Raw genomic sequence first — 12,308 nt, 5'->3', positions numbered from 1 at the left:
ATGGTGACCACCACAATAGCCACCTTTGGCAAATCCCACGGTGCCACAACCACAACCCAAGCCGTGCCATTCAAGGCCACACGGGCCGAGCCACTCAAACCCAACGCGAACCCAACACATTGCCAAGCTGAGCCCTAGCCTCGCGCCCACGTGCACCATACGCTGAGCAACCCACTCCCATGGCCTAGCTTACTCCTACCGAGTAGCCCATTCTCGTGACCCAACCTACTTTGGTGGCCCTGCCTGCTCTCACCGAGCAGCCCACTCATGTGGCCTAGCCTACTCTCGCGGCCCAACCTGCTCTTGTGGCCTTCCAAGCAATTCAAATCGGTCCAAGATTAGTTCAACCGTCCCGGCTCCAAATTTTCGGACCGACAATCTAACCGGGAACATTTTCACCATATTTTTATGCGGATTTGACATTTCCCAACTTAAATCTCGTGCCTGAAGTCTACCACACTTCCACTGCTCAAGGAGATACATTCTTTCCAAGCTCTTCCAACCCAAATGGAGAGTAACACTTGTCTCGACAAGTCATAGAGTTGACGAGCGCCCATGCACAGCAGACGACCTTGGTGAACCAACTCTTGCAGCGTACCAAGATGCAACGTGCCCCAGCCGAGGTGTCCCGAAGTAGGACAAAGGCATACGAAGAACCTCTCTAGTAGCGTCCCTACAAGCAACCACTCGACCAACCACGAATCGAGTGTTCAGGCAGTGTACACTCCCAGCTTAGTGTATACTCCCGTCTTAGTGCGCGAAAAAGCTTGCACTCTCGACTAGGCCCACGGACGAGCATACATTCATGGTTGGGGTCACAATCCAATAGTCAACATGAGCAACCTTCTAGGCGAAGTGTTTATTCATGGTTAAGCCCACAAGGAGCATCATCTACCTCACATCGGAGTAAGCAGCATGACGGACGGAGAGAAGCACTCACTCAATCCTGCTCAAGTTTAATCGGTAGCCAACGAGAAATTCGCTCATCTGCTAAGAAAGTACCACATGCACTGCGGACGCGACATAGACGAGCCTAATACATGGAAAAACAGTCTAGACTAATAGGTCACGATTGGGGGCAGCAGAGAACTCCGCTACCCCCAACAAAGGCAAATTGAGGAAAAAGCAAAAAGACTCTTGACCAAACGATTATGTGATTTCCAACGCAACGAGGTCACCGACAAGACACTATGACAGGAAATGACCAACATATGCGGGTCATCCTTCACAGACGAGATCGAGCAGGCAGAGCAACCTTCCAAAAATGACTTCCAACAGACCACCCGCTGTTCGAAAAATTGATCATGAAAAAAGATCTAACTCTAGCAGACTTTTTTGCTCTGATAGACAAACATGCACTTTAGGATAAGGCTCGCCGATCAAGATGCAAGAACTTGAAAAAGAACTTGACATCACGTCCCTACTATCCAAACCGAAAGCAGTGGAGGACTTATTCGCATGTTTGATGATATCTAAAGTAGTAATAAGCTCTACCATCATATGAGAAGATTTGGGGGCCTGATTACTTGTATTTCACCTATATGCGCTCGTCCTGAGGATAGGTCTCACCTATATGCGAAACAACTATATAAACGTCAATTTAATGCACATAAACAAAACTAGGTAATAACTTCTCATACATTGCTCAAATGAGGTGTTTGAATATACCAACGTGATCTACTTAACCTCACGAACATCCCCATATTTTTAAAATAATTTTTTTGGACCTCTCACCCGCCACCATGCGCCGGCCAAGGAATGGCCAGACGCACCTACCACGCGCGGCCAAACCCTAACTAAGTCTAACGGCCGTTAGGAATATTCCGTCAAAACCTTAGCAAAAGTTAACAGTCGTTACCTGACGCCGTTAGAATATTTCGTCAACTCTAACGGAATATTTGTCTCCTTCTCCGATGAGCCTCCCCGGTCGTCGCCATCCACCGCCGTCAGCACCACCATCTGTAACTCGAATTTTCGTCGGTTTTTGGAAAAACTTCAAAACTTCATATCTTCTTTAATTCTTAACCAAAATCCATGAAATTAGAACCAAATTAAAGCTTACAACGAGTAGAACAAAACCTTACCACTTTGGGGACCTACAACCAACGGAAAGTCGCCTGAAAAACCTTCAATATTCCGGCCAAACCTGCAACTCACTAAACCTGGGCTTCCTGACGTCCAAAACACTTCATTTTTCTTCTCCGAGCTTCAGGAAGACGTTCTAAAGCTCCCTAGAAGCTTAAAAACTTCTAAAAACTTCACAATCACGAGTGCATGAACAGTGCTCAAAATCGGGGTTCTTGGTTTCAAAGGTTTCCGAGGTTTCCACATCCAACCACCACCACCATTCAACTCCTAAGCTTGCAAAGAGTCCAAAAATACCATTCACGACCTTGATCTGCGATGTTTGAAAGGATTTTGAGGGTTGTCCGTATAGGTTGTATGGAAATGGAAGAAAAATCTGAGAGGTAGGAAAGAGAGAAGGTCAACGGAGAAAGGGATTGGTGTGTGTGAGTGTGTGTGTGGTCCAGCTGAGTCACCAACCAAAAACAAATCACCCACAACACCAACTAACGTCCAAGGGCAAAATTGTCATTTCACGCCATCGATAAGAAATTCGGGACGGGCTATCACAATCCCTATTCTTAATAGGTATTCATAAAACATTCTACAAAAATTGCAACTAAGAGTTAAGAATTACCTAATTGATTTGTTGATTTAGAAAAGAATTCCAAAGATAAACAAGTGAAGGCTTGCTATCTGGAGTTGGAGATGCTAGATTCTTTGAATAGGAGAAGTGTAAAAGTTTTTTGTTGATGGAGGAGAAGTTTAAAGTTTAATACTGATTGATTGATCACCGTTTTAGTTTGTGTAATTCCCATAATTTTCTATATATTAGAGATGTATTAAATAATGAAGGAACACAAAAAGGTAATAAACAATCATTAATAAATTATAACATAATATATACTATTTTAATGAGCAATATTAAAGCCTTAGAAGGGTCAAATGACCATCCTAATAACAAGGTGGCTCAGCCCTTACCATACGATGATGAACCTATTTCATGTAAAGTCTTATTCAAGTCAAGGCCCATCCAAAATCAAAATTTTGACCTTCAAAAACTTAAAAGAAGAATATGAATAAATAAACAATTAAAATTTTAAAATTTTAGAGGTGTGAATAAAAAGTTAATGTTAGATAGACCATTTCTTTAAATTATATTTTATAAACCTTATGACATGGTTGTTCATAAATCTTAAGTGTTGAATAGCATGTTTACTTTATGTTGATGACACATCACATAATTTACAAATTTGGTCCGCATACTCTGAATCCCGAATTTCAAACCGAAAATTTTCGAGACAAGAATTTGAAGACAATCCTGAATAGATATTTTGGTATTCACAATTTTTCCAAAATGTTTTCAGTATTTCGCGATGGATCAGGACTGAATTTTGGGATTTGGGTTTTTTGGGTTTTTGGGCTGAAATTTTAGATTTTTGGACTGTGTGCTAAAATTTGGGCTTTTGACCTGAATTTTTGTTGCCCAATTTCTATCAATTGAAATTTAGTCTTTTTACCTCATACCAATTTGAAATTTCATACCAATTCATTCATACCAAGTTAAATTGACGTTCCAAAGTTCCAAACTACTTAATTTCATACTTCTATTTCTAATATAGCCTACTATGAACATGCATGCAACCAAAATAAATAAATAAATATATATAGATTCGGTTCGGTTCTATTCTGGATTCCTAAACCATTGAATATGTAATCCCGATTTCCTTACCAAAAGGTTTGGGATCGGCTTGGTATGGAGTCTTGAAAATTTTGGAATCATCAATTTGGGAATGTTTCGATATGGGATATGAATTTTTTTGGTTTGTTTTGGAATTTTCAGGAAAATTTTCCAGCCCTAGTTATACTCAATAAAAAAAAAAAAAAAAAAGATAATGCCTATATAATTTTCTTCAAACCCAAATTACATGTATGTTTAAAAATTGTCGACATTCGAGTGTGTCAGTTTTTATTCAAAAGTTATATATAAAATGTACCCATTTTTAAATAGGAAAGTGTTATTGGCACTCCAAAAATCTCATTCTACACTTCTCACAAGTGTATTTTTCTTTCTAATAACAATTCCCTTTAAATATATCAATTTGTTATATGTAAAATACATCACTTTTTTAAGATAAAATGTACCCCTTTACATATAAAATTCACTCAATTTTTTTCTAATCCATTTTTTAAACTTATATGGATACATTCTATTTCGTTGATAATTTGAGAATGTATCAATGTCAAGTATAATCGAAGAAATTTAATAATGTTATTAAGCCAAATATCTCTTCTTTTTTTTTTTTTTTTTTTTTTCTGTGGTTTTGAAACATGTACCCATGTTTTGGTACAATAATTTTTTATTATTAATATATACATACAATATATTGGAGAGTATAATTTATCTTTAATATTTTTAATCCTACAAAGTATGGGTATTATTTAAAATCTCGTTAATATAAACAACTACAAATTCAAACTTCAATTTTTAATTTAAAAAATATAATAATCTACATAGAAATACATTATTACATTAATGTCAGGGACTTCGATAAAAAATTAAAAACCAACAAGGTTTCAGTCAAAGAACATTAATAGCTAGGGATTGCATGCAAAGTCTCCCGACGTAAGGGTTATTAGGTCTCAAGTTCAACTAGCACAAAAAATGAAAACGAAATTAGTACATTATTTCCCCTCAAAGATTAAAGGTTGTGTGTAATATATGGTAGGACAAAAAAAAATAGCTTTGAGCCACTTAGTAGTACAGTTTAAGGGTATTCCTCTTCACTTGTAAGTGAGAAGCCTTAGGTTCGATTCTTGCCAAATGAGAATTTGAACCACATTATTGCTAGCTCATTATGAGGCTTAGTCTACCCCTCCCCCTTATAGTTTGTTTAAAAAAAACTAAAATAAAAAATAAATAAAACAAGCACCTCTGCAAATGAGGAATGTGTTTGGTGACAAATATTTGGGGGTCTCCTATTGACATGAGTAATTGCTATATGGTTTATGATGGTGCTTAAAGTTTCTCGTTGCAGACGACAAATATATGAACTGAGGAAGGAGTTGGTGCCTGTCCTTGGTGACCTGGTGGTTTTGTGAACGTCGCATTACCCACTAGGTCAAGGGTTCGATAGGCATATACAGAAAGCAGAAGCATGCAGCATGCAGAGATCATAACAATACTATGAGGTATTCTAAAATACCTCTGTTTTAATTTAATTTTATTTTATTTTATTTTATTTTTTTTTTTAAGCTCTCTTCTCCTCCATTCATGTATACCTTAAATATACAGCAATCTAGTATCGATATATTGTGCGGTTGATATAAACTATCTAAACCAATACATTTGTACAGAATGAATCTCACATTGATGGAGTTTGGTTATTTCCAGTTAATTTTTGTAAAGATAACCATTGCATGTTTTTGTTAATATCTGTACATATATATATATGTATGTATATATGTGTGTGTGTGTGTTGAATCATTTCTATACAAAGAAGTGATAGAGTGGGGGTTAAGTATGTTAGTATACAGTTTCTTGAGAGCAAAGAGAATCTACATCAAAGATCATGTTCATACACACACCAGAGCAGAATGACATTGCTAAAAGAAAACATTCGTCACTTACTGGAAACTGCAAATAACCCTTTTGACAACAGCTTCTCTACCTAAAATCTTTGTGGTTCCATGCCTTCTCCACTGCCAACTTCCTCATCAACTCCTTATGCCCATGCAAGATCCTTTTTTCTATCAGTGTAAGATTTATTCTCAACAACATTGATATACGGTAGAATATCGTTGTATTAGAAAAGGGAAAAAAAATAGTTGAACTTGAGAAAGGAAACTTTCGGTCTCAAGTTCAAATGGCCAAATAAATTAATAAATAAAATTAGGTTTAATTTCCCCCATATAATATAAATTTAGGAAATAGAATAATGAAAGAATGGAAGAACTTAGAAATAGGAAAAGTAAGGAAAGGAAATCAACTAACCTCTCCACTTGATTTGATTCATGATATTTAGGTATTTGATTATAGTTTTTTGAAGGAAAGTTAATACTTTTTTGATTCCTTACATGTTAGTCAACACATGAAAGTTTAGAAGTTGACATATTCCTAATTTGATTCCTTACATGAATGATATTTAGGTATTTAGGTATTTCTATCTAGACTCAAGATCACGGGTAGCAGATATTGACACAAAATTCATAGGCTACACTTCCTCGTCTCTGGGTGCCTAGGTATCCACCGTAAGCCTTTCCTCATTTGAACCTCGCCCTAGCTAAATATATTAAATGAGGATGTAGCTGTTGCCTGTACCTGTGTGGCCTGGTGGTGTTGTGAACCTCACATTCCACTCGGTCCTGGTTTCGACAGGCATACTGAGAAAAGCAGACTGTAGTACTAATTAGCGGCAAGCAAATTGAAACAGAAATGAGGTATTCTAAAATACCTCCGTTTTGTAAACCTCTATTTTTTCCCTCTGGTTCTTGTTGGCTCTCTTCTCCATTGAAATAGCTGCCGGGTCGCTTCTCTTCGAACCAACGTCATTGGAAACAAACGTCCACCCGCACTACGACACGTGCAGACGGATACTTTCTTCGACAGAAATAAAATGCCTTTTCTTTTTCTAAGATACAACGATATTTCAAACTCACTGCAATTATTCATACGCATAAATCAAATATTAATACAGAAGTTCATAGGTTCTTATGGATATAGCAGCTCCACGAAAGAAAAAAGCAGCCGGCGATCAGCTCTCATAGCTTATTTTTGTACATCTCGCAACTCTTAAGCTTATAAAATCCATTTTCACGAGTTCTGAAGGATTTTCCTAGTTTAAACACAGTAACAAAGGTGGTACTTGTCTATTGTAAAAAGTCCTGCAGAAGCTGTTTGCTCATGCCAAATGTGCACACGACCGCAAGAGACTTTTCTCGTTACCCTTTCTCAACTGTCCTCCGAAAGTAGTTGAGATGTTAATACCATTATATAATCATGCCGTCTTCTATTGTTGCCTTCTCCAGAATAATTGTGATCCCCTCGCGAATGTAAAATCCGTCTTCTGGTCTGTCAGCTTCTTGAACCCCCTACACGACCAGAGAATTTAGATGGACCGTAAGATTAAATGTAGAAGTATTATATTTTTCTTCAATGAAAATTTTTTCCCATGTAAAATTTTCTTTAAGAGGTAGAAGGAAAAGATAAACGTAGCCCAGAAATAAGACTGGATCATGGGAAGCTATGCTTACATCTTTGTTCACGATCATAACGTCCTTCCCTATCTTGCATTCTTATCGATTATACAATTCCTTCAAGGAAGAATCATAAAGACATGATTAGAGAACTCGGAATAATATATTTCATCTAAATTCAATAACCGTTTCTCAAATAATGAGTCTAGTTACCTAATCTTCGTATTGCTTCCAATACCAATTGGGACCTCCCCGTCTGCAAGCAGAGATGCGATTTCAGATTCTGTTTGGTAATTGTCAGCACCCATCATTATGGCATCCTGCAAACAGAGATAACAACTTAGTAAACTAAGTCAACTGGGAAAAGGTAAGCAAATAATAAAAGGGAATTACTATTGGCACTCCAAACTTTCTATAATTTGAAAGAAAAATACACTTGTAAGGAGTGTACAATGAGATTTTTGGAGTGCTAATAACAATTCCCTAATACAATGGTCAAATTTTCTGTTCCAAACTATGATAACTAACCTTGAGTTCGACACCATAATTCAATCGTGAACGTTCACCCACAATTGAATGTTGGACACTACATTCTTGCAAGAAACATCCATGTGAGATTATTGCATCCACAATCTGCAAAGAAACAACAACAACAACTAATGCATGAGAAGAGACACCTCATTTAAGTTGCCAATACGAGCCTAAGTCTGTTAGCATACCCGGCACTTGTCAATCTTTGTTGGTGGTAAGAATCGAGGAGAGGTAAAGATTGGTGTCTTTGGGTCATAAAACTCAAACTTCGGGATCTGCAAAATAGATAACGCAATTTTCCCAGGTGTTAATCACACATCAGGGATAGAAAATGCTTTTGCTCTTGGCTTCACAGAATTAAGATTAAGATCTTACTTAAGAACTCCACTGTTATAGGGATTCATATCTTCTCCATGTTCACATGTTATGATGTGCAATTACAGGGTGCCCGGGAAAACAATGTGGAAAGGCATGTATGCAGTTACTACACAAGCTTAATGAAATCGAGGAATGGGAACCAAAGAGAGAAGGAATAAAAAATGTTGCCCCTGAGGAAACAATGAAATCTACCTCGTCGGTGAGGGCCAAGTTAGCATCATAGAAAGACTTTATAGTTCCAATGTCCTCCCAGTAGTCTCTGAACATATATGCCTGTAAAAGAAAAGGGCAACTTACAGTCACTTTTTCTTTGAAACTCAATATCTGAGTATAAACAGATCAATAGGCATGCGGTATATACAGATCAATACGCTTGCAGAAAATACGAAAATCTTGAATAGTTCATGCAGAAGGCACAAATTTTATGATCTTTAAGTTGAGGCTTCAGTCTTTTGTTTTCTTTAATCCTAAAATGGGGCTAGTCATGCCTTGACTGAGATGGAGAATCTCATTTGCAGTCTCACAGATGACAACACATCAACTGCAATTTTTATCTTACCTGGACCTTGTGCTCTCTCACTGCTGCAGGAATGATTTCAGATCCAAAGTCATTGGATGTTGGATATCTCCACCTCAGAAGATTTAGCAAAATTTCTGTCTTAAATACATAAACTCCCATTGATGCAACATAGGGGGCTTTCAATGCATCTTGTGGCGACAATCCCAGAAGCGTGGTATCTGCTTGCTGCAGAATATCAACCAAGAAGAGTAAAAACTTATGTCTAACATAAATTTTCACAAAAATTAAATCATTTACATCGAAGTACAAAGTAAATATTCAAACACCGGGAGAACCAAAGAATAATTCGGAAATATAAGTATCATGTCATCAGTTCATGATGTTATTCTCATAGCTATATTTAAAGTTTACTTCCAAATCAACTTACTTAATGAAATCATTCGAAGGCCATTCCGATGCCCTCAATTTGACTTACAAAAAGGATGAAACGGAACAAAGTAGTAACTAGGCGTTATCAGCATAAGAGATTGGATGTTAGTAGTAACTAATCTTATTTTCCTTCCTCCTACTAATTCTATAATGAGCACACGAAAACAGGATGCAAAAGTGATTTTCAAAGAGGGTGGAAAACAATTCAAAGAAAAAATATTCTGATAGCAGAAAAACAGCTGGTTCTTGCTCACCATTGCTTTTAGATCAGCTCCCCTTGGTTTTTCAGCAAACTGGATTACCTTACCTCTGCTATCGATCTTCACCAACCCATAATCAGATGCGCGGCTGGAAAAAATGCATTCAACATTAGTCAGAACTTAAGAGAGAGATTAAGAAATTAGAAGAATGAGGATTTAGTCAGAACTCAAGATAATTTCTTAGCTTAAGAAAATAGAGTGTGTACACGGAAACTACTAAAATATTGAAGTTCGGATAGTCTTCAATTTGTAATTGTTATAGTATATACAATAAAGTTGGCCGACACCAGCTTAAACTTGTAAACAGTTACAAACCAGGAAAATGTTTTACATGATACAAAGCCAAGATCCTGAGATCAAATCCCAACCCTGTAACCACCCAATTTATGAACTCTACATATGGGATCTTTAGAGGCGGAAAAAGTCCCACACGTGAGAGACGTGTTAGAATATCAAACAACAGTCGACTCACATCCTAATAGCTTAAGCTTTTGGGAATGAGCTAAACCAACAAACTTTATCAACAACCCACAAAAAACCATGAATAATAATTTTTGCAGTCCTATTAAGACAAAAAGGAGAAAAGAACAGACCTGCCACCCACTGCTGTACAAGAAATTGTAATATCGGAATTTCTATCAACGTGACTCTGCATATCAGAGAAAATGTGTAAGCAAAATTCAACAACAATAACAAGTCCTTTGTGAAGGGAAATGATTATACCTGCACAAAGTCCATATAATCCATTCGGTAAAGATGATCGCCAGACAAAATCACTATATTCTCAACATCCCTGTTCTTGGCATCCTACAAGAACCAATGAAATGCATTGTACCCGATATCAAGCTATGTGCAAATCAAGATAACAACAGACAGATGCATTACAGCTGCCTATTCCAACCCTCCTCTAATTTTACAACAATACCATAGATGGAAACTTCTTTACCCACCTCAAATACCCATGTAAATTGCCTCACAGCATCTGCCGTTCCTTGGAACCAATTCATTCCTGCTTCCCCCTGCGTTTGAGTGGCTGCAAGCACCTGCTCTTGAAGTCACCAAAGAATCAAGGAACTTGAAAAAGAAATATTGAGAAGTGCACATTCGACTGAATGTACTTTTGTTACAACTCAATCGAATGAGACACGAAATCCATTATTCTTTTCTTTTTATATAATGAGAACCACTTCATTTAACCAGAAAACAATACGAAGCTTCCCTAATGGACTAATTTGCCAATTTGAAAGTTGATTTTTGCAATCTGTTTACATATAGTATAATAATCATCAGCCTACAACGAAATTTATTCTTGAATTATATAGTTTCAACCACAAATGCCTTGAAGGATTCATTACCTCTACAAATCTATCTCCAAAGTTGATACCATTTCCAAAATAGGTGCGAGCAATGTGACGATTGAGAGAAGCAGAATTAAACTGCGTCAGTACAAATATCTTGTTTATATTGCTGTTGATACAATTGCTCATTGGAATGTCTATAAGCCGGTAGCATCCTCCAACTGGGACCTGCAATCATACCAAATCAAAGCATGGTAAAACATCAAACAAAATAAATTCACAAGCTTGAACAAATTATGACTGTGCTCGGTCAGTCACTAGTTTGAAGGATCATAAACAAATTTGTCTCATAAATCAGAAAGATTCCAATATACACAAATACATATTTGATCTTACCGCGGGTGTCGCTGATCTTTTGGTAAGAGGAAAGAGCTGGGTCCCTGCGCCACCTCCTAATATAATTGAAGCTACATTTTTCGGGTCTACTCTCCGTCTAAACATTGGCATTTGCAGAGTCTGAGACTAAACCCCAGGTTAGGACAACATTTTACATAATTCATCAAACAAATAAAGTAAACAAAGTAACAAACTTTACAGTTAACATAGGCAAATGGCAGTGATCATACAAATTACACAGCTTAATAATCATTTAAAAAATTATCAAATGGGCAATCGACTGTAATCAAAAGGATTAACTTACGACAGCCTCGGTGTCATTTGATGTAAGAACAGCAAGAACAGCTCCAGGTTTCACCTTCCTCTTGTCAGTTCTCAACTGACTGGCCCAAAGCCTGTGATTAAAACTCCCTCTGACACTCTCCCCCAAAAACCCAGTATCACCATTGCAGAAACCACTTGCGTTTCTCAAATGGGTATTCGGTTTCAAAGCCACACAGCAAGAATCCATTCCCGTTACCAACTCTGATAGAATTCTAACCGATCAGAAATCGTGGCACTCAAAAGGCACTTAAACCAAAGTTAAGTAAAGATCACACAAAGATTATAATACTCAAAGCCATAAATAGAATATTAATATCAAACCATAGAAAACAAAACAGAGTTTCTGAATGAAAAAAGGTGAATCTAAAGGAAGTTGGAAATGGATCTTGAGCAAAGTGAAGATACTCAGATCAAAAGTACTCCTGAAAAGTAGAATCTCAAGGAGCCAGGAGTGCAACTACCAAATATTTTCAGTCAAGAGTGTGAGAGTGAAGATAGGTGGTATTGTGAGCTGTGTAATCTGCAAAAATTTAGGGAGAACTTTATAAGTGATCGGTTGAGTTGAGACAAGTGAAAGTCAGAGTGGAGTGAAATACGTGAATGATTTTGAAAGAAAGTGAATAGCTTTATTGGCTGGCCTCACGAGAAAACTTGCAAAACCAGTTTTTATAGTTAGGATTTGGATCCTAAGCATCCTCTTATTGTAAAGTATCCGTTCATTGTACGTGGTACAATTTAAAATTATTTTAAATTATTTATTTAAAATTAAAGATAAATAGTTTTTAATGAAAATTAATCACATGATGTACGATGAACGGATAAAATATGAAAATGCTATCTATATAGTTTCACCATGAATTGAGTTTCATGGTTTGAGAACCAATTTCCAAAAAGGAGTTGAAGGACGAAAGT

At 37.0% G+C, this 12,308-nt stretch overlaps 1 protein-coding gene across 1 annotated transcript; it reads right to left on the bottom strand.

Moving 5' to 3' along the window:
- Window positions 1–6,711: 6,711 nt before the first annotated feature.
- On the bottom strand, window positions 6,712–12,044 carry LOC103934640 (glucose-1-phosphate adenylyltransferase large subunit 1). The gene is given in 15 exon segments (XM_048576175.1): window positions 6,712–7,155; window positions 7,318–7,355; window positions 7,358–7,377; window positions 7,474–7,580; window positions 7,789–7,893; window positions 7,980–8,066; window positions 8,362–8,442; window positions 8,729–8,914; window positions 9,373–9,466; window positions 9,972–10,027; window positions 10,102–10,185; window positions 10,329–10,421; window positions 10,734–10,904; window positions 11,073–11,192; window positions 11,377–12,044. Coding segments are annotated over 15 exon segments (1,551 nt in total). The 5' UTR covers window positions 11,584–12,044; the 3' UTR covers window positions 6,712–7,053.
- Window positions 12,045–12,308: the final 264 nt, after the last annotated feature.

Source organism: the organism of the source record quoted next, unplaced genomic scaffold (assembly GCF_019419815.1).
Source record: "Pyrus x bretschneideri cultivar Hongxiangsu unplaced genomic scaffold, Pyrus_bretschneideri_v1 Contig85, whole genome shotgun sequence".
NCBI lineage: Eukaryota > Viridiplantae > Streptophyta > Magnoliopsida > Rosales > Rosaceae > Pyrus > Pyrus x bretschneideri.
This window is presented reverse-complemented; position numbering and strand designations above follow the sequence as displayed.